The 25910-nt window shown below is 40.8% G+C and overlaps 2 protein-coding genes across 4 annotated transcripts in view; one reads left to right on the top strand and one right to left on the bottom strand.

The window, feature by feature from the left end:
• The first annotated feature begins 272 nt into the window (after nucleotides 1-272).
• On the top strand, nucleotides 273-13045 carry LOC136767907 (serine/threonine-protein phosphatase 4 catalytic subunit B). Of its 3 annotated transcripts, none has more exons than XM_066721979.1 (9): nucleotides 273-391; nucleotides 4319-4507; nucleotides 5032-5083; nucleotides 5882-5932; nucleotides 7040-7141; nucleotides 7295-7468; nucleotides 7557-7683; nucleotides 11359-11548; nucleotides 11646-13045. In XM_066721979.1, the coding sequence occupies exons 2-9, from the start codon at nucleotides 4410-4412 to the stop codon at nucleotides 11773-11775; spliced, it is 924 nt and encodes a 307-aa protein (XP_066578076.1). In that variant the 5' UTR covers nucleotides 273-391; nucleotides 4319-4409; the 3' UTR covers nucleotides 11776-13045. The 3 variants fall into 3 exon arrangements, with proteins under 3 accessions (XP_066578076.1, XP_066578078.1, XP_066578077.1); XM_066721981.1 differs by having other exon boundaries at nucleotides 314-406; XM_066721980.1 differs by lacking the exon at nucleotides 273-391 and adding an exon at nucleotides 486-607.
• Nucleotides 13046-15006: 1961 nt separating this feature from the next.
• Nucleotides 15007-25910, bottom strand: part of LOC136767733 (integrin alpha-M) — a 49517-nt gene continuing 38613 nt past the window's right edge. Inside the window, exons 22-31 of the mRNA XM_066721679.1 lie at nucleotides 23938-24048; nucleotides 23673-23752; nucleotides 23436-23519; nucleotides 23033-23111; nucleotides 22780-22881; nucleotides 21815-21892; nucleotides 21587-21700; nucleotides 21094-21198; nucleotides 20885-20995; nucleotides 15007-16808 (exon numbers count right to left, since the gene is read on the bottom strand). Of these exons, the coding sequence (XP_066577776.1) occupies nucleotides 16713-16808; nucleotides 20885-20995; nucleotides 21094-21198; nucleotides 21587-21700; nucleotides 21815-21892; nucleotides 22780-22881; nucleotides 23033-23111; nucleotides 23436-23519; nucleotides 23673-23752; nucleotides 23938-24048 (960 nt within the window). The 3' untranslated portion in view covers nucleotides 15007-16712. The remainder of the gene's footprint in view (nucleotides 16809-20884; nucleotides 20996-21093; nucleotides 21199-21586; nucleotides 21701-21814; nucleotides 21893-22779; nucleotides 22882-23032; nucleotides 23112-23435; nucleotides 23520-23672; nucleotides 23753-23937; nucleotides 24049-25910) is intronic.

Below are 25910 nucleotides of genomic sequence, written 5' to 3'. Positions count from 1 at the left end.
AGAGCAGCGATATCTTTCTTGAAGTGTGGAGCCCAGAACTGTCCACAGTATCCAGATGAGCTCTAACTAGTGCATTGTACAGTCTGAACATTACTGCCCTTGTTCTCAATTCTACACTTTTGACAATATACCCTAGCATGCTGTTGCAAAAGCAGCAAAGTCGTAAGATGATCCACTACTCTTATCACACTGCACCCAGGGGGGCGCGTCCCCGATGCCAATCCGCCGGCGCGCGCACGACCGTCTTCCAGATCGGCGGGGGCGAGCGGCGCGCGCCCCCGAGACCGGAAGCGCCGGGTCGTGTATGTATGCGCGCGCCCGACAGGGAGAGCCGAGCGACGCCGCAGCCGCACAAAGAGCCGAGTGAGAGCCGCCCGTCTCCGGACCCGAGGTAACACGGCCGCCGGTACGCCGAGCCACCGCCGCCGGGAACCGCCTGCCGGGCCGGGGGAGGTGGGGGGACAGCTTTGGGTAGGCGCGGTGGCGGCGACTGGGCCTCTCCGCTGCATCCGCCAAAACCAGCGCAGACACCCGCGTCAGTTTCACCGCGACTCCCCGGCTTCCTGCGCTGAGTCGTGTTGTAGTTTGGAGACGTGTTAGTGTCGGGGTAAAACTGTGTATGTTGTGTGTTGTGTGTTGTGTGTTGTATGTGGTGTGTTGTGTGTATGGCTGCCGAAAACCACACGCTGAACTGTCGCGGAAGGGCCGGCGAGTTTGCCTGTCTGTGGGCAACATGCATTCAAAATGGCGGCGGTCCGGCACAACTGGAAAGGTGTTTATAACTTCTGATCGGAACCGGCTCTTTCTGGCTTCCACAATGCCCCGGCCCGGCCCAGATGCGGGTCCATATGCAGTACGGACGCGGCGCACAAACCCCCTTATTCGGGTGGTGTTGGTGTCCCCCCCACCCTCCTCACCCCAAATCGGTGTCCCACACAGACACGTATTAATGAATTTGGGGGTGAAATGCTGCAGATGAAAGTTTAAGACCCGTCTGGCCTGCAGGTCTCTTCCGTACCCGAGCAGGCGGCCCGGGCGGCGCACACTGCGGTTGCGCGATATTTGGCAACTATGTAAATAGAGACCGAAACATATAGTAGTTTCTGATGTAATGGCACCTTTTCATTTTTTGCAAAGTGCTCATTGCAGGGTTTAATTCGTGGCACTACTTCTTACACAATCAGCTAATATTGAGCTAAGGATTCTGTGCATGCAATTGGTATTATTTCGATGACTGTACTGTAGATAACTAGGGTGACTGCCTTTGCACTTTGGTTTTGTCTTGTTGGTTATTTTAAACCACTCCTGCAGTAAAATGACTAATGCACAGCTACTAGTACCGATAATGACAGTTTTGCAGTGGTGCTGATGTTTTCCCAGAACATGGAAACCTGGATCAGTTGAAGTCTGTCATATTAGGATAAACACAAGAGAGATGTGCATTTCCATTTGTGCCATTTAAATGTTTAGTGTGAGAGAAGTTTGACTGTCTTCATAGGTTTCTGTATGAAGTGATTACCTGTGTGTTGTATACCAAAGGGTTGCTGTTAATTTAAACAGGGCACTAGTAGGATATGGTGGTACTTTACAAAGTATGATGGAGGATCATTAGAGAGAGGGATGCAGCGCCTCTCATTTGTAACCTTTTCTCATTCTTGTTGCTCAATAGCTGCTCAGTACCAGAGTGTCAGTCAGCTGTTTCCTGAAGGCTGCATGGCTCTGCAGTTTTTTTTGCAGACTTTATAATATAAAAAGTTCCACCTGTCTTTATTCCTAATTGCCCCTATTCTTTTTTCCCATCCCCCCCCCCCTGGTACCCTTTCAATTTATTCTCCAAATATAAAGTAGAACTAACTTTTGAATTATTTTAACATTTAATGGGGTCTGTATGCATGGGTTTAATTGACTGAAACTTATTTCTTTCATGAGTTCTATTCTATTCATCAAACTATATCCACAAAACAAATAACAATGTAAATATAGGCCTACACATTTATATAGTGTTTGCAAGAAGCAAGCAATTCAAATAATTGCCCCATCTGAAGAGCGAATGCTAGTTAACTCTTAGCCTGTATATATGAAAGCCTGTGTAGGTTATGCAGCATTATAAGGGTCAACATTAAATAAATCAATATATCAGTTCATAAATTCTTAAATCAATTTGTCAGTTCAGTTATTCATTTTGCTGTTACCAAATGATCTTTCTATGTCATTTGGCAAACAAACTCTTTTCAAGTTTTGACCTTCACAAGGTACCAGTTTTGTACCTGAAGATACGTTTGTTTCTTATAACAAAGCAACAAAATAATAAAAAAAAATAAAGTACAAGGAGCTATTTCCCAAATTAAGTGAGTTCAGATAGAAATCTTTACCATTTTAAATGAACCAGTATTAAAAACACATTTGGTCCAAGTGACAGTAGTATTATGTTCCGATTGTTTTCCAATAACATCAAGTGTCTTTCTAAAATTACATAATTATGTCACTCACTTGGTTGAGACGGAGTGCTGTTACACCTTGTTAAGTGATAATAGCCTATATGCAAAGGTGCTTATTCAGTTCTATTGGGACAGTACCAGATTTGTATTTATTGGTCAAGAGATTTTGATGTGCATGTTGTTTGTGGAGAAGTTGGGTAATGTGCAACTGTCTATAATTTATACTGTCTGGGTTGTGGCTAAAAACAAAGTGCTGAGGTGTGGTGCGGTCACTGAGAAGGTTAATATATTTTTGAAGTCTACAGTATACAGTCCACTCCCTATAATTGCATATTGGATCATTGCTTACTCGTTTTTATTGCCTAGCGAGCAGCTGGTCCAGTTTTAAAATTAATTGTTTTTAATGGAAACGTGCTTCAGTTAAATGCATTTTACACCTGATAATTACATAGTGCTGTCCACCGCAGTAATGATCAGACTTCAAACAAATGCTTTTTTCGTACTTAGAAGAAAGACAAACTACTCTATGGTCATTTTTTTCTAACTCTTTTCATTATAACTCATGATTAACCATTTTTTCTAAGATGATAAGTAAAATTCATCATTATATCATATGGCTAGATACATATTACAGAGTGAAATTAAAACCATTTAGAGGGAATAGTTTGTTTTGTGAAGTTATCCAAGATTTTTGGTATGGTAGCCCCCTAGCAGAGGGAACCTTTAGATTCAACCTGTAGATGCAAAACAACCCCATTACATCAAATAACCACCACTATATTTCACTGTATGTATGATGTTCCTTTCTACATAAAAGTGCTTCTGAAGCCATTGAAACATGCTTACGTTACCAATACATCTCAGTTTTTGGACAGTTATTCCAAGTTGGGGCAGCAGGGTCTGTCATAATCTTTAAATTCTGGTTGCCCAGCATGGCAGGTGCCTTGAAATTTTGCTTGTCCACCCAAAAATGTACCTGTTGAACTTTTTGTGGGAAAGTTATCCATGGTTATAAGCAGGGGTGTTGCAGTGGGAAGTAAGGTACCTGAGTGGTCTCTGCCTGACTGATTGTCGACCTGTGGGGGAGGGCGTTTTAAGTATTTCTTTCTTTCAGATTTCACTTGAAATTCATTACCTTAACTTTTGACAGTTTCATTATTTGTTTTTGTTTTTCGCAATAGGTTAAATGTTGCCTGGTCACTGAGGAGTGACAGTGATTCTCTGTTCTCATGTTGAAACAATTGGCAACCCTTCCCAAAAGCTTATAGTCTTGGTGTCTGATTTGTCCCTGTCTAGATTTGGAGACTTTGCTTATTTTAGTCATGTTAAGTACTTGTATTGCTCACATGGCATAATGACCCTTGTATATTTTAAAGCTAGTATTTTTAAATGAAAGTAATTTTAAAACTGACACACCATGAAAAGACAAACAGTACAGTAAACATAACATATAGGCCTACTCACAGCTGTGGAGTTGTGACTGTCCTTATTTCTTATTCCAATTCAGCTTAATGGGGGGGAAAAAGCATAATTCCCTGCGCCCCATGAATGTGAGTACATTCAGCAAGTGTGATCTGTTAGCAAGTCTTTCTATAAGATATCTACAATCTACAGATATAAGCTGCTACTGTCACAGTCACCACGCTTTTGTTGTTTTGTTTTTTACCTAGGTTAGGGCTTTACCAGTAAACGTTGTACTGCCTTAGCATGGTGAAAACTATTTGTTTGTCAATACCACTGTTTTTTTAAATTTAGTAGAAATCTGTACTTTATAACCTACAGCATTGATTTTTAGTGTGAGAGATTATACTAGGTGTCTGTTTGCTTGTGTGTGTGTGTATTTTTATCAAGTAACCTAAAGATATCCTGTCTTCCTGCAGAGTGTCCATCTCTCCATTCCTTCCTGTCTGCTGCATGCCGGGCCGTCTGTGTGTCTGTGTGAGAGAGTGTCTGTCTGTCTGTCTGTGAGCCATGGCTGACATCAGCGACCTGGACAGACAGATCGACCAGCTGAGGAGGTGTGAGCTCATCAAGGAGAATGAGGTCAAGGCCTTGTGCGCAAAGGCCAGGTAACGTGCTGGAAAACATTTTCACTAGGGCCTTGCATTCATCACACACTGTTGATTGAACTGTAATTCATGTTGTCACTGGGGTCTGTATGCAATCCACTCAGTAGTCGAAAAATTCTTCTGAAGAAATAAACACATTAAGCTCTGACTAGAAAAGGGAAAATAATTGAGAAGTTTTGCCTATTCAATACATCTATGTAAAGTGTCTTATAGATCTGTAATATTCTTAGGTGGTCATAACTGACTTGCCTTCTGAATGTTTTTTTGTTTAGAAAGTACCTGTGCATACTGCTGAAGTATTTAAATCAGTTTAATTCCAGTGACTTGATTAATATAGTCAAAATTGTAATGGGACCTCTCTCAAATCTCACCTGATGTTTCATGTGACACACAAATGGGTTTAATTCAGGTTAATCAGATTTAAAGATCCCTATCTCAATCTCATATTAGGCTGCAGTAATCTGAACTTGTTAAAACGCCAGAATGGGTTGTAAAATATCTAATACAATTCACTCTTATTACAGAGAGATTCTAGTGGAAGAAAGCAATGTACAAAGAGTGGATTCACCCGTCACAGTAAGTACCTCCTGCAGTAGAACAGTTTTCATTTTGCTGGTGCTTTTATCCAAAGCAGTGTACAAATGTTAAAGTATACTGTATCAGAAATGCAAATTGAACATGACTGATTTGGCATAGTTTGGACGATTGAAACTCACCCTGTTACCATTTTCTCTCTGATTTATTCAGGGCAAGTTGTTGCATAAAGCAATGTATCTGCCAGGAATTAATCAGATTTCATGTCTAATGAATGTGAATTTTGTCGAGCAGATTTATCCTTCTTAAATACAGTGCATATACATGTCAAGTATACTCATTTACACAGTGCATTAAGTAGACAATTCCCAAAGCATATTTAAATTTGTTCCTTCTGAAGATTTTTCCTCTGAACTGCTTAACACATAATTCCAAAGGAACCCAAAAGCTGTAACTTTATTTTTAAATCAACCATTTAACTTTATCTTGGGACCTTATTTTCCACAGTTTGAATTTGTGAGAATTATTTCACATGAGAAAAGAGAAATAATTTCACTACTACAATACTGTTTTGCAAGGAAATGTTTCAGATGATCATAAAAAAAAATAATCGATGGCAATGTTTTGTTGCATCATATCTTTGCATTAAAGTGACTGAGCTGTGCAGAATTGATATTTTAGAAAATGAGCAGCACAAATGTGCGACTCGAACTGTGCTGTGGTGCTCGTGGTCTCCCCTCTCGGCTACTGTGATTCCCAGCGGTTTTTGAAATCCAATCTAAGGATAATTATTCGTTGAAATGATTGGTTTTCTTGTTTCATCATGCTCTCTCTCTCTAGGTATGTGGTGATATCCACGGACAGTTTTATGACCTGAAAGAATTATTCAGAGTAAGTCCTCCTCAAATCAGTGGGCAGAGTGCCACACAGTAGATTTGTATAATAAATGTAACTGTCCCTACACCTCTACTGTAATTTACACTGGCTTACACATGTATTCATGTATGAGAAATTGTTTCAAAGATGATTTAAGATATGTTTTTGTATATATTTATACTCAAAATAATGAAAATGTTGTGTAATGCTAACATGGCACAGAGCAACATGTTTTACCAATCAAGTTTACATGAGGTCCCTCAGTTTAACTCCTTTTGCAGATCTATTCTTCGGATTCCAATTCCATCCCATTATTTCAGTTTCGGTTGCAGTGCTTTAAGAGCCGACTATTTAGAAGTTGTATTTAGGAAGTGTCTTTAGTTTTTCTTGCTGCGTTAGCTGCCATGTTTAAAAAGAATTGTGCAATTCACCATTTCAGATCAAAATTTAAATCAGGACTAGTATTATAACAATGAAAAACACACTAATGAAGAATGTAACATCTGTATTTAATGGTGGATGCATTTATTAGAAGATGACTACTGTGTGTTTTATATATGAGTATATATGAAACCCAGCATTATAAATCATTGTTAAAGTATCAGACATTTTCTGGTGTTTACTTTTTAAAAATATCATAAAACATGATGGCATCAGCGCATATTTTTAAACTAACTACCCGTCATCATGGTATTTACATTTGTGATTATTACCCATATCACAGAGCTGGGGTTGCTGAGCCCCGAATGTGTTCAAATCCTAGTGATGTCCTGGTTTAAAACAAAAAACAAAAAAAAACAATATTATTCACATTAAAAGTCCCCTAGATACTGCTTAAATTCCCTTAACTTTTCTAAAGGAGAAGTAATTTAAGCTAAACGATTTAGAAGTTGAAGTGGGGGGGCATAAAGTGATGAATTGAAGCAGTAGGTTTCACAAAAAGACACTCATAGTTAATGCATTCCAGCAGCCTACCAAATTAGGGGTTTTAACGGACTTTTTTAAATTGTTACAAACAAAAACAAAAAAAATCTTAACAAGCTGTATGTTTCAATGCAGTTCTTTAGTGTTTCTTTTCGAGATGTGCTCTGTTGACATGCTCTGCTGTTTCTCGCCCTGCAGGTAGGGGGCGATGTTCCTGAGACTAATTACCTCTTCATGGGCGACTTTGTGGACCGGGGCTTCTACAGTGTCGAGACATTCCTGCTGCTGTTGGCTCTCAAGGTAAACGTGCGAGGCTCTTGCTTTCGCTTCGACCGATTTAAAATTGTGAAGGGGTGCTGGTGCATCAATATATCGGATTTTTTTTTTTTTTTTTTTTTCCAAATATCAGGGGGATAGGATTAGTTTGTGCTAACGGCCTCCCTCTCCCGGCAGGTGCGCTACCCCGACAGGATCACCCTGATCCGGGGCAACCACGAGTCCCGGCAGATCACCCAGGTGTACGGCTTCTACGACGAGTGCCTGCGCAAGTACGGCTCGGTGACGGTGTGGCGCTACTGCACCGAGATCTTTGACTATCTCAGCTTGTCGGCCATTATCGATGGCAAGGTGAGCATACGGAGTCTCCTCCTCTGTTGTGCTCTCTCTTTTTCCCGTGCCTGTGTTTGGGTATTGACACCTGCCCCTCTCTCTGCAGATCTTCTGTGTGCATGGCGGCCTCTCCCCTTCCATTCAGACTCTGGACCAGATCAGAACCATTGACCGGAAACAGGAAGTGCCTCATGACGGACCCATGTGTGACTTGCTGTGGTCCGACCCAGAAGGTAAGGCGGAGAAATTGGGCTCTTGTTTCCAGTCCTGTCTTGAGTCAGTCTCTTGGCAGTGTTTATCCATTGGCACATCTGTTGGACAAATACTATTTACACTTTATTATTATTATTCATTTATCTTTCTAACCCCAGGGGTGTCACCATGGGTCTAAACGTGAAGGAACTGGGATGTCGGACAGGGAGCAGATTGATAGCAGATGTGATCTTATGCATCACATTTCTGTGTAACTCGGATGATTTAAAGGCTATGTATTGTTTGAGCTACTGATTTGAATAGTGAAAGGACAGTATGTAGGGGGAAGTTGTTAGTGGGACACAGGGAGAGATTCACTACTAAAAATAATTATGAACTTGACATTACTTGTTTCAAATCAAAATGAAAAGGTTATTTCACTCCATTTCTAGGAAAAAAGCAGACTCACAAATAAAAGCATTGGAATTTTTATGGACAATACATTTTAAATGAATGCAATATAACAAAACCACATCCTCCCTTCAGTGCATTTTTTTTTAACTAGGCGTGTATTACATTACACAATTAAACAGTTATTTATACATGTTTTACAGAATCTGCAGAGTACCTGATGTGTGTATTTGGAGTTCTACTGGTAGAAAAATATTACCTACAATCTTTTCTCATTTCAATATATATTTGTGAACAAGTTAAAAATGAATTCTCTCCATTTTCATAAAGATGTTAATGAGAGAGTTTCTCATCTAGTTATGATAATTCATATAGTACCTGTGTAGTCGCACTGTAATACTAGAATACAGAGCAAGTTATAAAAATGTAAAACCTATATTAAACAAATGAAAAAAAAGTTACTTGCAGTGACTACAGAAATAGCTTTTTCCAGATCGCTTGCAGTGAAAAGGACCAGCACCCATAAAAAGCAATATAAAATAAACAATATAATGTTAAATAAAAACAATTCTAAAGTAAATACATAAATGGACAGGCCCTGCATTCACTTTTCAAAGCTTGTGATCGACTGAAAACACCAGGAATTCAATTACCTCGGAGACCATACATTTTAAAACAAGAACAGATCTATTTTGTAGTATTTTTCTTTTCTTGGAATGCCTGCAGGATTTTTAAGAGGAAATTAGTATAAAATTATTTCAGTAATGCATTTCACATTGTAGTCCATGTATGAAATTGTGACCATATGTCCGGGCGGGTATGTATGTATGATGCGATATTGGAAGAAAGTGGCTGTGATCTAACGTCTCACTGTCGAGTACCAAATCCTTATTGAAATTATATAGTTACGAACTATTGTTTTAAAAAGTAGAATCACAGTTTGTGACGGAAATTCTCAGGAATCTACAGCAGGGCTCTAACATGTTTCTGGGAACTGGAGCGTAATGAGGAGTTTCACTGAATCCAGTGCCTTTGACCATTTCTGGTAACCTTCTCCCGATCTGTGCTTCTCTGCCACTTCTTCCCTCACTAGTTTCGAAAACTGTGGTTTCTGTGGTGGTTTTGTTGATCCAGAGTTGTGGCATCAGAAGCAATACTTACAGAAATATGATGCCTTTACTCTAAAGTCAAGTTTGATTGATCAGCGAAAGACCCATCACACACATTGTGTAACATTTCAAACAAATTGTTTGTACCTGGACTGATTCATAGTGGCTGTAGCAAAGGTGTTGAATACACTGCAATTGAGAATCTTCAAATTCTTTACAAAGTCTGTCTTATATACTTAATTTGTGTTTTTTTAGCTTTCAGTTTGGAGTAGCCTAGATTGTCGATTCTAAATATAATGTTCTGTTTGAAAGCTTCATAACTGCAGACTTGCATGTATGTTTGTATGTACAGATGGGTGACAAATTAAAGGAAAAACCTGACTAAATGAGTGGAGGAACATAACAAAAGCCTATGCCTTCGTTATGCAGAGGCCGGGTACCTGAGACGCAAATTGAACATTACTACCAAGACCCTAGTGGTCCACATGATTTTAGGTTAAGGTGTCAATGACAAATAAGGTTTTCAAATGGGGGGGAAATGCACAGCAAAATGGATGTAAAATACATATTTATGTTCACACGAATATGCTGTGTATTCTTGTTTGCTTTATAGCTTTTAACATGGCATTTTGTTTAATTTTTAATTTTTATTTCTGATTTTACCACCCACAAGATGTCAGGTGGCGCAACCGTATATTAATTTAAAAATGTATACTTTTAATGTATTTCCCACAACTGTATACAAGTGCATATGAATCATTGTACTGTCTAAAATACAGAAGACCTACTCCATTTCCCTTTAATTTTTTTTTTTATGGGGCTTTTATTACATTTCTTAGAAACACATGTTTTTAAGCATCCAATTTCCCATAGGGATAAAAGCTTCTTTAAAACTGTAAAAAAAAAAAAAAAAAAAAAACTGTTTCATGAATGACTCTGTCACTGGACTGGAGGTTCACAATGAGATGCCAGGTTAATTTATTTAGTTCAGGTGTTTCTTTTGAAATAGAAATTAAAATAGATGCAGAAAGATTATTATGATCATTAAAATGTATTTAATATATTCTAAAACATACATTTTAGATAAATTTGTTCTCTGCATATATGTTCGGATGGTTGCACCACCTGACATTTTAGGCTTTGGAACACCAAAACTCAAATGTATTGTATTTAAATAAAATGAAATTGGTCCATTTAAACTAGATACATAGACTAATTTTATATATTACATGTATTTATTTTAAAACCATTTGGGAAAATAATGACTCCGGACACACACATGCACATCATGTCATTGACCCTTAAACAAACAGGTGTACTGCATGATACAATTAAGCCATTAACATCCCATCATGCTCTGTGGCATGTGTACAAATGCTGAGCAGCCCAGTTTACCTCGATTTTGGATCAAGATGGCAAGAGGAAAGGATCTAAGCGACTTTGACAGAGGGGTTATTATTGAGGCACGAATGGCAGGAGCTTCAGTCACACAGACGCTCAACTGGCTCGTGTTCTGGACAAGTGGGCGAGTGCATGTGTGGGACACCAAGAGAATGGGACAGGCCTGACTGCTGGACCCCTACAGTGAGGGAGTCCAGAGACTCTGTTATGCTGTGGGGGGCATTTTCCACAGGGCACGAGTGTCACTGAATGGTGTGATGAGTATGAAAATGATGTGATTTATATGCTATGGCCTTCTCAGTCACCAGATCTCAACCCAGTTGAACACCTATGGGAGATTCTGGACCGGCGTGTTAGACAGCGCTCTCCACCACCATCATCAAAACCCCAAATGAGGGAATGTCTTTTGGAAGAATGGTGTTCATCCCTCCAGTAGATCAGAGACTCGTAGAATCTATGCCAAGAGCACTGAAGCTGTTCTGGGGCTCGTGGTGCCCAACACCTTACTGAGACACTTTGTGTTGGTTTTTTCTTTAATTTGTCACCTGTCTGTATATATGTGTGTATATATGCATGTGTATATGGGTGTGTGTGTATAATTTGTAAACAATCTTCATTTTAGAAACCTTTTCTATTTTTGCAAACAAGTGAACACAAGCACAGCATCCAGACAGTTTAACTCTTTCAGTACAGTATTGTTTAACTCCAGTGTCTGTTCGGTCAGTGTGCGTGTAAACCTGTGTCCCTGGCTCAGATGCCACTGTGTCTAACCTTACGCTCCCCTCTTTCTCTCAGACACTACAGGCTGGGGTGTCAGTCCCCGAGGGGCCGGGTACCTGTTTGGCAGCGACGTGGTGGCCCAGTTCAACGCTGCCAATGACATCGACATGATCTGCCGGGCCCACCAGCTGGTCATGGAGGGGTACAAGTGGCATTTCAATGAGACGGTGCTGACTGTGTGGTCTGCGCCCAACTACTGCTACAGGTAGACCGACGGCCGCAGCAGTAATATGGTAATAGATCAGTGTGTAAGAGAGGGAAGTGTTCAGTCTGTATTGACGCCCCTCTCTCTCCGTCCGCAGGTGTGGGAACGTGGCGGCCATCCTGGAGTTGGACGAGCACCTCCAGAAAGAGTTCATCATCTTCGAGGCGGCGCCGCAGGAGACGCGCGGCATCCCCTCCAAAAAGCCTGTCGCCGACTACTTTCTGTGACCCCGGCATGACCCTGCCCCCGGCCCCGCCCCTCTGGATACCTCTGTACGGCACAAACCTGAATACTCTCGACTCGGTCTCTCTGCTCTTTCCTTCCTTCCTTCCTTCCTTCCTTCCTTCCTTCCTTCCTTCCTTCCTCTGTCTCACGTGTCACCTTCTACTTTTCTTTTACATCCTGCTGAGCTCTTACTGTGCCGCTCTTTCTTGACCGAGGACTAAACACACAACCGACAGAAGCTACTAGATCTAGACCAACTACTGCTTTTTCGGGCTCTCTGGCACACAGTGGGATTTAACGGAGGCATTTAAGATCTGCGTTTCTCCACCTGGGCATAAAAAGGACACATTTCTGCTCTTGTTGTCAATGCAGCCGTGCAGTCGGCCATGCGTACTTGGTTCACTTCTGTTTTGACCCCTCATCTGTCTTTCTCCCATATCCCTCTTGTCCTGTGCTGTATCTTTTCTTTTTTTTTTTTTAATGATTTTTGGATCTTTAAAATCTCCAGAAACTGTGAAAGAGAAACTGATAGACAGGGAATAGACGGCCTTAAGACCTGGGGCGGGCTCACCACCTCCCGAGCGGCAGGGATCCGATCAGTGTCGTGAGCATTAAAGTCCACTGCTGAACCCGTGCCATCTCCCGAGCTCGGCCTCCTGGTTTGAAAAGTGCGTTGTCGTCCCTCTGGGGTTAAAGGTCAAAGTCTGAGAGAAGTAGAGAGGTGGCATTGACGACAACCAAAACATCGAACAGATAGGCTTTTGAAGTGTTAAAGCTAGAGTAGGGGGTGTTGGGGGGTCCCTTTCTCTTTTCTTTCCCCTTCCCCCACTCCCCTCTTCATAATTCAAGTCCTCTGTTCTGTGCAGAAGAAACTCTTTCTAAATGAAACGTGTCGATCGTAGTATTCCACTTTTGTCCTTCAAAGTTACAGTAATGCCCCCGCTCTCAGTAACGCTCTCGGTGTGAATTACTGGCACACTGACCGACTGACACTGACACCAGAGGAAAGAGGCTGTTCCAGATGGAAACCGTTTTATTTTTTAAGTGTCCAGTTGAACCTGTGCTGCCGAGACTCCTGTCCCGTAGCCCCTTCCTGATCAGAAACTCCTGCACACAGACGCAAACACTGAGGAACACGCGCGTGGAAGCATTTTCTTACCAAACTGGATTTTTTTTTTTTTTTCTCGACCAATCGCTATTTGTAGGATTTGTTGACTTTTATTATTGATCTGAAAATAAAACTGTACCTTGTTTTTGTATAAAAAAAGGAAAGTGTGTTTTTTTTTTTTGTAAGTTGCATAACTTACTTTTCTGTGATCTAAAATTGTATTTAAATCGGTGGAGATGGGTATGTTTGCAAAAGTATTCACTTCCCTGCAGTTTCCACATTTTGTTGCAGATTGAACTTGCAATCATGAAGCTTTCACATGGGTCTTTTGTATGTAGAATATTACATCTACTCTAAACTGCTAAAGCTAAAAAAAAAAAAAATGCTGATATTATGTAAATTAAGATTTTTAAAGACTATTTGAAGATTCTCAAATACATAAGTATTCAACCCCTTTGCTATTGCAATCCTAGATCAGTACAGATGCAAAATATTAGTTAGAAACGACACAATGTGTTATTCTCTGTAATCAAAGCTTGACATAAGAGTAAACCCATCTGTCTCTGCGTTTCTTCCATTAGATATTGAATTTCCAGATACGACAAACCAACCATGAAGACCAAAGGCTTTCGAATCAAGTTGGGGTAAAGTGGTAGAGAAGAACAGAGCAGGAGAAAATGTCAATGTTTCTGAGTTAGGGATGCCACTGCAAATCTTTCAAACAACTGTTGGCTTCAAAGTTGTGTCTGAGAGGTGAATCAGTGTCTTACATTGACAATATCCCAGTCCCGACAACGCTGGCCTGTGGTGATAATGTTGAAGACAATGACGCAGGAGTTTGTGACAAAACATGTAAATTATAGTGTAGATGTGACGGAAAGTTTTGTGGTCAGACGAGATGCAAATTGGTGATTCACATGATATGAGGTTCAATTCCTGAATCCTGAATATAGAAAAGCCCTTGAGAACAACCTGCTGCCCTCTGCAAGAAAGCTGAAACTGGGACGGAGACCCGAACCGCACAGCCAGGACCACAATGGAGGGGCTAAGGAACGAAAAGGTAAATGTTCGAGTGGCCCGGTCCGAGTCCCAACCTAAACCCAATGGAAAATGTATGGCATGACTTGAAGATTACGGTCTGGTGGGTGGAGACATCCAGTTATATTTCAGTTTTGTATTTTTAATATATTTTCTACAAACATAACTGTGTATTAGAGTAAAAATAACACTATATAAAAGGTGTGTGTGTGGCATTTTGCAATAAAGGTCTGCATCTGTGAAAGACCTTGTCTGGAAAGTGCAGCCCAGGTGTTGGTCCCTGTGCTGTTTTTTTACAATCAAATTGCATTTTAGGAGCAGACATTGTAGGAAAGCCATTGCAGGGATGTGGATAACCCTTCCCTCACACAATCTCAAAAACTAGTCAAACTACAGGGCTCTGATGTTGAGCAGTGTTTGGAGACCTCTTGGGGCTTGAGTTGGGATTGCATTATACCTGTTGCATAACTCTAAGCTGTGTACGTAGTAATTCAATTCTTAAAGACGACATTAGATGCATTGTTTTATGTATATTAATACTTGATTCCAGCTAACTGAGTAGAGGTATGAAGAGGCTGTAATTGTTCGTTTTTGATGGTTGAATTAGTGCTCTATAATCTCTGGAAAATACAGTGGATGGTGCTTGGTGAACCCCTTGGTTCTCTTGCTGAAATCTGACACTAATCAATTTCAAAATATGTAATGTACTTTAGGTTAAATGGAACCATAATAAATGCTTTACTTGAAGAAAACCTCTCTAATATGTTTTAAATGAGATAAAATGTTTGTTAATTACAAAACAGTTTTAAACTACAGTAACCTCAGTAAGCTACTGTAACTATTGTATTACTATTATCTTGGGAGAAAGGAGTTGTACTTGTTTAATAATGAAGTGGTGTTTTAAAATAAATTGCCGTCCATTTGCCAATCCTGGAGTCTGGCATAAGGGTCCATGCCCTGTCTGAAACAATATTGAATACCTTAGAACTGAAAGTGATATTAGCCAATACAGATCAGCTGCACAGGGCGTTGTGAAATCTTTAAATGCATTTGAAGTTTCAATAATGCCAGTTACATAATGAAGGCATACAATGACACTTTGAGGTTTATTGCCAGATTCAGTACATTTGACTTGTAATGCCCACACAAGTCTCTTCCAGCAATATCCGGGCAAAACACTTTCCGAAAGCAGACAAGCTGGTTGCAACCGTTAAAAATAATTAAACAAGCAGAAAACTACATTCTAAAGACCACCGGACAGAAACAGGAAGGCTGTACTTTACACACAGTTGGTCATGTGACCTATGCACAGCATGATCAAGCACTCCTTCCCTTTTTACACAGGCTTTCTGGAAAATGAAAAGCACGTTTCACCAGACACTATAGTGTTGAAAAAGAACTTGAAATTGCTTATGTGCAAAGTTTAAAATGTACATTTAGTGCTGAAGAATTATTTCCTAACGTAACATGAAAGGCCACAAGATATTGATCAGTTGTTGCTGATTCTGTAAGATGCTAAAGATGTGTTTTCTGGCCAAGTTTGTACAGAACATAGAAACTTAGAAAGCAGGTCACATTAAAATGCAGAGCCTGGATTATAATGCATGAATGCAGTCTGTTATGGAGCATTATGGTTCCTGCTCTACAATGTAACACAAATGCAGGAATGTATGCACAAACTCTTACACAGTATTAAAAAAACAACTTACAAAGCACATTTTATTTGCTTAAAAGTATTCTTTAGTATTCATTAAAACTTGACAAAAAGTCCACTGCATATTAAGACCTTTGCCCCTTTATCCAAAACATTCATATTAAAGCCTCTGGCATAGGACTGGTTCCATCAACGTTGATGGTTTTTAGCAGGATTGCTGCTTAGTGATATCTAGTGTGTAACACTGATCAGTATAGTTAAAGGCACGCATTTGTATTAAACTATACAAATCGTGTTTGAAGGCTGGGCTACAAGCTTAATTCAGCAGGGTTTATAAGTCACCCTTACGACACCCACTAAGTGCTTATTTCTGATCAATAGTGATTTTCTTTTGGTAAATTTGGTCATTTAGAAATAATTGGGAATAAACCGTAGGAATACCCATGAGTCCTAAAGTGAACGAGGGTCTCCCAGGACCAGGTCTGTAGACCATAGGGAAAATTGAGCTCCTCTGTACAGTAGAGTTAGGCAGACAAATTCATGATGTGTTTGTAAATCTGCAATAAAATCTCAATACAAACCTCTTGCCACCCAGTTAGCCAGACATTCCCAATGATAAGTTGTGGGGAAAAAAAGCACAATAAATTAATAATGCAAGTAAAGGTAGGTTAAGTGTCAAAGGTGTCACACAATCAATACGTCTATTGTATCAAGTAATACAAGAGCCCAGAAAATACTTCAAACAGTCCTATTGAAATGCCCTAAAAGCTGATTACACACGATCAATTTGTAAATGGATTGTAAAGGTGAGACCCAAGAGAAGTTATTGTCTGCCTAGGAAAATGTAAGAAAAAAAAAACAAATCAAACCAGGATGTAGACAAAAGTAGATCTGTTTGGGTCTCTATCTCTGAGTGTTCAAACGGGCCAATTATCTCAATAAATTAAAGTGATTAAAGAGAAGTAATTTAGAACTGAGTCTGAATGAAACACAGAAGGGTGTTGGGTTGTCCAGGAGCGGTATTACTGGACTGTACCATAGTTCACAGTACAGCAGTCTACAGATGACTTTGCGAGTCTCTATTACTGTGCTTTCCTGTGCTGCTCAGTCAGCACCCTGTCGTGTCACGATTGCAGACTCTACTCTTCGGCGGGGGGGGCAGCGTCTTCCCCTGCGTCTGCATCTCCTGCCTGCTGCTCCATCATCTCCTTGTAGCCTCGCTTGAAGAAGCCAGCCTGGAGGGAGAGAGGAGAGAGAAAAGGATGAGCACCAGACTGTATTCGCCCAGTCTGTGTGTTGGCTCCAGCTGGGTTCTCCATGGTTCTGCTCCTGCCACGGGTGTCACTCTCTCAAGCGGTGGGCTGCTGTGTAAAAGGCCCTCTTCCCCTGGACGACCAGCCGGGTCCAACCCTAGGTTTCTGTGGTCTCAGGTTGTACAAAACAATGTGTGTCCCGGGGCTTTACACAAATGGTACACGTACAGAATAGATTTTACAGTTAAAAGTAAAAAAATAAATGTCTATTTTGGGAAAACCTCACTGAATCATCAACAGATGAGGAGGAGGTGGAACAGGGTTGGGAAATTGAAATTACAGTAACACATCTACAGTGGCTAGTGGATGTGCAATTTTACCAGCCACCAATAAGCCAATTCAAATATATAAAAAACACACAAGCATATTCTGAATTGTTTCAATACATTTTTTAATACATTATTAATACACATTTTATTAACAACGTAGGCTAATAATATGTGCTGGGTGGCTTTGTACCGGGCAAATTATTGATTGTGAAAGATGTATAATTGTGTTGATTGCTGAAACACATAATATATGGTGTATAGAAAATTACCATTATTTTATTAGCAGATTTGTATTAGTGTAGGGCACTACACTACATAAACAGAGCATTTTCTGCATTGATATGCAGCTGTAATAGACAGTGCCATTTCAAAAGTGCTTTCACGTTGCATAAGATGTTATTTTAGTTTTATGCAATTTTTACAACTGGTTATTTTTGTTTTATAATTGTATAAGTCTGCTTATATATGTGCAAACCGATTTCCACACCAGTTTACAGTTTATTGTGCAAAGTTTATTTTATTGTTATTTTTGCGATTATACAGTTTAACAAGGTAGAAACTTGGGTGGGTGTGGAGAAGGGAGATATATTAATAATATTAATTATAGGCTATATGGATCAACTTCCTTTCCTAATATGAAGGAGACATTGGATTAAAACCCCATAGGCAACTTTGAAAACCAGTTAATAATAATCATAATATAAACTACTTAATACATCTGTGCCATAATGTAACACATTCTGTGTGGCGTCCAAAACTGCTCTGGCAGAAATCTCAGTGTGGTGCGTCTGGGTCCGTGGACAGCCATTATATTAAACACTGACTCACTGGTGTGTCCCGGGCTTAAGAGTGGCTTATATGTTGAGTTTAAAAAAAGGTTTTGGGTAATGCAGATTTCACTGTACGTTTGTATGTTAATGTGTCCTTTTATGTTATTTCAATGCTTTCCTAATTATTTTCACTTTAATCTGGCCATGGAAGACCTCTGGCTGCAGTCCAGAATACAGCCGATTACTGTTAGGAAAACGTTTGCAAATTCCAGTATATTTTTCCCGTTGTTTTACTTAAAAATGATTCCAACCTAGGCTGTGTCCCAAATCGCACACTTGCTCCCTACACCCTTCGACAAGTGTACACTTTGCGTGACGTTGTGCTGATGTCACAGTGTGCACTTGAGTGAGCGAGGGTGTAGGGTGAAGCTAAAACTAGCATTCAATGGGACACATTCAGCATCAGCATTCAGCGCCTTTGCCTTTGATTGAAAAATGACCTACGCAAACCGTCATCTATGCAAGTCATCTGTCTCTGTATTTAATTAAAATATATAATAATAAAAATAATAATTTGGAAATACATTGTTTGCTAATATCACCTCCTAGTTTTATAGGGTACTACTTCAGTAATGTATAATGTTTTTTGGCTGAACTTTATATCATGATTATAGAATAATTTTATATTATCTATCTGTTATAATTTCCTTGATACATAATTTAACAATCTCTACAACTGTCTAGCTAGCATTACATTACATTTATATGCACCCGCCGCTGCTATATTTTCCCAGATGACGCGCTAAACTCTTCGCAACAGCGCGCTCTTCTGTTCACTCCACCGAGGAGCATTGAAGCGCTAACAGCTGATTAGGCTCCTTCACTCACTCTGGGACAGCACTTAAGAGGGCCATGGTAGTACTTCCGCCCCGCAAGGGTAGGGAACAAGTGTGCGATTTGGGACGCAGCCCTAGTGCTAAGTCTCAACTTCAAGGAGAAGTAAATAACCCAATCAAACGCGTGATATACACTCACCTAAAGGATTATTAGGAACACCTGTTCAATTTCTCATTAATGCAATTATCTAACCAACCAATCACATGGCAGTTGCTTCAATGCATTTAGGGGTGTGGTCCTGGTCAAGACAATCTCCTGAACTCCAAACTGAATGTCTGAATGGGAAAGAAAGGTGATTTAAGCAATTTTGAGCGTGGCATGGTTGTTGGTGCCAGACGGGCCGGTCTGAGTATTTCACAATCTGCTCAGTTACTGGGATTTTCACGCACAACCATTTCTAGGGTTTACAAAGAATGGTGTGAAAAGGGAAAAACATCCAGTATGCGGCAGTCCTGTGGGCGAAAATGCCTTGTTGATGCTAGAGGTCAGAGGAGAATGGGCCGACTGATTCAAGCTGATAGAAGAGCAACTTTGACTGAAATAACCACTCGTTACAACCGAGGTATGCAGCAAAGCATTTGTGAAGCCACAACACGTACAACCTTGAGGCGGATGGGCTACAACAGCAGGAGACCCCACCGGGTACCACTCATCTCCACTACAAATAGGAAAAAGAGGCTACAATTTGCACAAGCTCACCAAAATTGGACAGTTGAAGACTGGAAAAATGTTGCCTGGTCTGATGAGTCTCGATTTCTGTTGAGACATTCAGATGGTAGTCAGAATTTGGCGTAAACAGAATGAGAACATGGATCCATCATGCCTTGTTACCACTGTGCAGGCTGGTGGTGGTGGTGTAATGGTGTGGGGGATGTTTTCTTGGCACACTTTAGGCCCCTTAGTGCCAATTGGGCATCGTTTAAATGCCACAGCCTACCTGAGCATTGTTTCTGACCATGTCCATCCCTTTATGACCACCATGTACCCATCCTCTGATGGCTACTTCCAGCAGGATAATGCACCATGTCACAAAGGTCGAATCATTTCAAATTGGTTTCTTGAACATGACAATGAGTTCACTGTACTAAACTGGCCCCCACAGTCACCAGATCTCAACCCAATAGAGCATCTTTGGGATGTGGTGGAACGGGAGCTTCGTGCCCTGGATGTGCATCCCACAAATCTCCATCAACTGCAAGATGCTATCCTGTCAATATGGGCCAACATTTCTAAAGAATGCTTTCAGCACCTTGTTGAATCAATGCCACGTAGAATTAGGGCAGTTCTGAAGGCGAAAGGGGGTCAAACACAGTATTAGTATGGTGTTCCTAATAATCCTTTAGGTGAGTGTACGTCCTGCCTTTTAAAGGCAAATAACCAATTAGATGCATCATCCTGTTCTGCCCCAAGAGTTGGTTTCCAAAAACCCAACTGAGCTCTTCTCTGACCCTCTCTTGCTTCTATTCCTGTCTCTGCTCTGGGATGCACTTGCATCATCTTAAACTTAACCTTTCCAAATCTGATCTTCTGTACTCTCCCTCCTCCTCCTCACCTTCACCTGATCCCTCCATTTCAATTCCACTGGTATCTACCACACTCGCCCACTAAGACGCTCAGTGACCCTCGATGTGAGATCTTACGAGCAGAGGTAAGCAGGCAGACGCCTCTAATTCGCACAGATTTGTCTCCTTTCTTGCAGATGGTCATAATTGCGGCATCTTCTAGATCACTTGGGATTCACTCTTTGTCCCAGTTGTGTTATGAAAGTGGGGGGTAGTTTCAGTCTCAGTCTATTGCAGGGATCCCATCATGCCATTTGACATCCCTTCATCTGTGGTATCTCTCTAATCACCAGTGGGTGGAGCTCCAAGCTTGTCTCTACCTGGGTGTCGTGGGTTGGACTTTGCTCATTGACGATGAATTCCTGATTTAAGAAGTGTTGTAAATAATAGACTCCTGTACAGTGGCAAGGGAGCACTGAACTCAGTAAAAGAGAACAGTGTGAAAGTGCAGTAACAGTGCAGTAGATGAGACAGAGGGGTGAACACAGTGTAGGTATTACCTTGTACAGTCCCAGTGTGATGAGGGCCAGCAGCAGCAGTCCCCCAGCCGCCCCCCCGATGATCTCCTTCTTGTAGTCGTACACCTTAATGACCTCCACGTGTGTCTGCACCTGAAATACGTACATGACAACACGGTCAACATCCGTGTGTTTCGGCATGGATTCTGTGCCTCTGTCTTGCCTCTGCCTCGGTGTCGGTGTGTTCGTACCTCAGTGTTGATAAGCGTCTTGCTCTTAGTGAAACGGTGGATGTACTGCTTTGTATCAAACCCCAGAGACGCAGAACTGACCAACCGCACTGACTCAAGCTGAGTCTGAGAGAGAGAGAGAGAAAGCATGGAGATTGATAAGGACAACACTGATTGACTGACTGAATGGAGTCATGCCGTGTCAACTCGATCTGAGTCGTCACCCAACCATTTCAGAATAACTTTTCTAAGTCGATCTGGAGGTTTAAATCTTGCCCCTCAAGATGGAGCCTTTTAACGGGCAACCTGAAGTGAAACAGGCTGGAAGAGTAACTCCCGGCTTGCTCAACACAGATGCTTTGCTTGTTCACCGCTCAAAAGCCTCAGGTGAGTTTTTCTAGAAGATATGAGATGGTTGGAATTCAAAATCCCCCTTTTCTGGTTGAGCTGATGTAGAATGACCATTATACAATCAAAGAAGTCACAGTGAGAAATACGGACAGACGGCCGGTACCTGCTGTAACCAGGCTGAGCTGACTTCCCCAGTGAGGTTGTAGATGACGGGCACTCTGTTCTTCAGGACACTAATCGAACAGGAGAGGACCGAACACATGGCCACACTGCAGTTCTGACAGGAAGAAGAGGGGGATAAAGGGTTTATACTCATACCCTGTCTGTACAGAAGCGTGCATATACTCAGTTTCTTTAGACCATGTCTTGAACCTTATTGAATATTTCTCACCAGAATTTGCGTTTCCTTCAACTTTTTCAAAACATCAGTTTCCGTGGGATCCTCAGTTTTCACCGTGCAGCCAGGGACCTACACGCACAAAAAAAAATCACAATTTCACCGACACTCACACTAGGCTGTATCAGTGACATAACGGTATACCAACGGTATACCACTTTTCCCCCTTCCTCCAATGAGGATTCAGTCGTTTACAACATCGATTTGTGACTTGGTTTGAGGGCTAAATATAGGTTTTGCTTTTCTCGCTCGACTGAGGGAAGTCCAGACTATCAAACCCCTCCTCCTCTGTACGGGGAATGAGACAAGGAGCCGAGGCAGTGCTGGGGGAGGTGGTGGGAAGCGAAGCGACGAATGCCAGGGGTGTGTGATGAGGACGGGGTATTTATATTTTATTGGGAGGAAGTGAGAGAGCTGAATTGCAGTTGTATACTCCCGAAAGGTCATTATAAATTTCAAAAGAAAACTAAACATTGAAGAAGTGAAAGCTAAAACTTTTAAATTTAAATCTAAAGACTTTTTGCGGTCATTATTACTATAATGTAGAAATTTAGTGCAACAAACAAATTCAGTTTTTTATACATTATACATACATTATACATTTATAAATACAATACAAATACCAATAATGAATACATTGTATTTCCTTATGTGCTTTCATTCTGTTTGGCTGCCTACAGAAGTGAGTGTTTTCACTTCAGTTTGGACAAAACTTGATAAGCATTAATATCTACAAGCAATAATTATGATCATTTTTTGTAGGTAATTTTTCACCTCGGGGGGAGTGTTGGAATGGCATTTATTGTAAACAACCCTTCCCTTTACATGCTCTGCAGGCGGTTGTGACCGTATCATATTGCTCTAGACAGTGTTGATGGCAGGACCAGTGATCCACAGGCAGAGTTTCTGCCCTTTTGAAATATCTAAAGAAGGTTTTTTCCCACTGATTGCAGTCTGACCTTTAATCCTAAAGTGTTGCTCCAGATGTCTGTGTTTACCAACTTCACTGGCACGCGGATGGTCACGCTCACTGGGATCTCCCTGGCGCCCAGATTCTCCACCTGAACACAACACACCATACAGAGAGACATGCAATTGTTGGTCTTGTTGATATTTGTTGATTATAAATGCTTTCTACAAATGACCACAAGTACCAAGTCAAGTAGGGATGGGCAGACAGAGAGAGATGATATTCTGGATATATATATATACCTGGATGGTGTGATGAACAGGTCTTCTAAGATCATTGCTTCCCGATGTGAAATTGATATAGTGGGTTGAGTCTTCAGCGCTGTGGATGCAATATATACATCAATGGCTCTGTCTATAATTATTATTATTATTACTCAATTTCTTAGCAGACACCCCTTATCCAGGATGACTTACAATTGTTACATTATATCACACATTATTTTCACATTTTACCCATTTATACAGCTGGGCATTTACTGGAGCAATCTAGGTACAGTACCTTGCTCAAGGGTACAACAGAAGTGTCCCCCACCTGGCATTGAACCCACGACTCTCTGCTCCAGACTCCAGACCCATAACCACTACTGCCCATAATATAATAGTACAGGCAGTAAACGGACAGAAGGACCAGTGACAAACTCACCTTTTTACCAGAATATTGATGCCAAACCTGACAGGGATACTATTCAAGGCAAAGCTACCTGTGGTGATGTGTTCTTCGTTGCCACTGGAGAAAGAGAAAAGCCAAGATGATTAGAACTGGACTTAGAATATTACAGTAAGTGTAGAGTGTGAGTAGAGGGTCTCTAGTTTGTAAGTAGTGGATGGTTGTGAGGACAGTATGTGCGGTCTATGAATAGTGTCAGTTTTCCATCGGTACCTGGTTGCATTGGCTGAAATGTTAACCACTCTGTCCACCTGACTGTTGGCGTCAACATCAAAAGTGGCAACAAAGACAACCTGAAGACCAAAGAGAAAGATCTGTCATAAAACGGTTCACACTGTAACGGGACAGTCAGTTTTACTGTGCCACACTGTCACTGTGCTGTATCACAATGTTGCAATCTGGTAAGGTGTGGTAAGCCAGTTTACACTCCCCCTAAACTGGTTTAAATATCAACTCCTGTGATAACGAGTCCACTCACCTTGGCTTGGCTCTTGAAGATGGGTCGGCTGATGAAGCATTTGCTTGAGTGCACGGCTGACCCCTCCTTGATGTCCAACCCCTCACACTGCACCGTGGCCCTCCCATCCCACTGATGGGAACCACGGGGAACAAATCATGGCAATTAATACACAATTTAAACACACGTACAGTACCCTAACATATACTGGGTCATGATTGACTCACTGTCACCACTTAATTAGACCAACAAAGGCCAGCAATATTGGGAGAAATTACAACATAACATAGGAGCCCGCAAATTACAGGACTACCAATACCGCCTCACACCCCCATCCCAGAAGTTAGTGTCAGTCACCCCCAATGCCCCTAATTAATGCTTACCAACACTGCTTTGATACTGCACTGATATACTACACTGATAAACATTGCTGTTCAACCCTGGTTCTCTAAAAGCGGAGAGCAGTCATCAGTAGGACCTGTACCAGGCATGTATGAGTTTGCGGAGACATATGTCAAAGTCCTTTGTGTATGTTTCTGACAGAGAAAGCCTGCTTTCCTCTTTCCTGCTCTTTCTCTGAGCCCCACAGACATATCCCACTCTTTTGCACATATTTTGAGGAGGAGTATGTATGACCCCAGAACATGCCTGGCAGATATAAAAGATGTGACAAGATGTTGGCTAGGTAAAGAGTAATAATGTCATCATGTTACTATAGCAATAGCTTTGGGTATTTATAAGGAAGTGGTAGATCTGGCAAATTAGTTCAGGGCAGGCTATGTATATGTCTGTATGAACTTCAGAGCTCTGTCATAAATGATAACATTTTTTAACTGACTTTGGCCTCCTTATCTCTGCATCATACGCTACCAGTCAAAGTTTTAGCATACCCCCATTTTCCCAGTTTTTATAGAAATGTAAGCAGTTCAAGTCCAGTGAATAACCTGAAATGGTACACAGGTGGTACACTGGTACACTGACAGAGGTTAAAAAAAGGTTTAGATTACCAAAAACTGAAAAATAATATACATTTCAGAGTTATATTATTATTATTATTATTATTATTATTATTATTATTATTATTATTATTATTGTCATTTAGCTGACGCTCTTATCCAGGGCAACTTACATTTGTACCCATTTATACAGCTGGGCATTTTACTGGAGCAATCTAAGTGAAGTACCTGCTCAAGTAACTATACTGTGTTACTACACCCTCTTAAGCATTATTTGTCAGTGTTACGCACAGCTCCTGTGCATAGAAGTGACACTGTATTCCTACAATGCACACATCATTTGAAAGCTTATTCTCTTGGCTACCAACGTGCATCATTCTCAAACACATCCGATTCACAGTTTCTGTGTTGCCTGCCACCAAACACTTGGCAAACAACACAACAGTGAAGAGCACGGATTTGGTGCCATTTTAAGGTAGAGGTGTTTGTCAGCTTAAGGGGTTAGATTTTGTTAAAAAAATGATTCCATGATTAATTTTTAATCTCCAATTGTTTATTTGTTCTATGCTTTAATTTCAGAGTACACTGAGACATTAAACTGCGTACATTTCAATAAAAACTGGATTTTTTTTTTTTTCTAAAACGTTTGACTGGAAGTGTATTTTCTTTCCTTATGAAGGAAAAAGAACATAACATAAGATGGGTAGGAGGCCATTTGGCCCTTTGTGCTAGTTTGGTAGCTAATAATTTAGCAATTCAAAAATCACAGTCTATTCAGTCTGTTCTTCAATAATCCCAAGGAGTCGGCTTCCACTACATGGTTGTAGAGTTTTTTTCCCCATACGGCTAGAAATGTGCAGAAATGTCTTCTGTTTTCTGTTCTGAAGGACTTTAAACTCAACTTTTATTTGCGTCCCCAGGTTCCCTTTTTTTTTGGTTGATCTGTTGATCTGTTTTTTCTGTTCCAAGCTGAAGAGATTCAATGTCTTCAGTCTGTTTGAATACAACTCTCCCTTCAGTCCTGGAATAAGTCTGGTT

The sequence above is a fragment of the Amia ocellicauda genome, chromosome 14 (genome assembly GCF_036373705.1).
Source record: "Amia ocellicauda isolate fAmiCal2 chromosome 14, fAmiCal2.hap1, whole genome shotgun sequence".
NCBI classification, from domain to species: Eukaryota; Metazoa; Chordata; class Actinopteri; order Amiiformes; family Amiidae; genus Amia; species Amia ocellicauda.
This window is presented reverse-complemented; position numbering and strand designations above follow the sequence as displayed.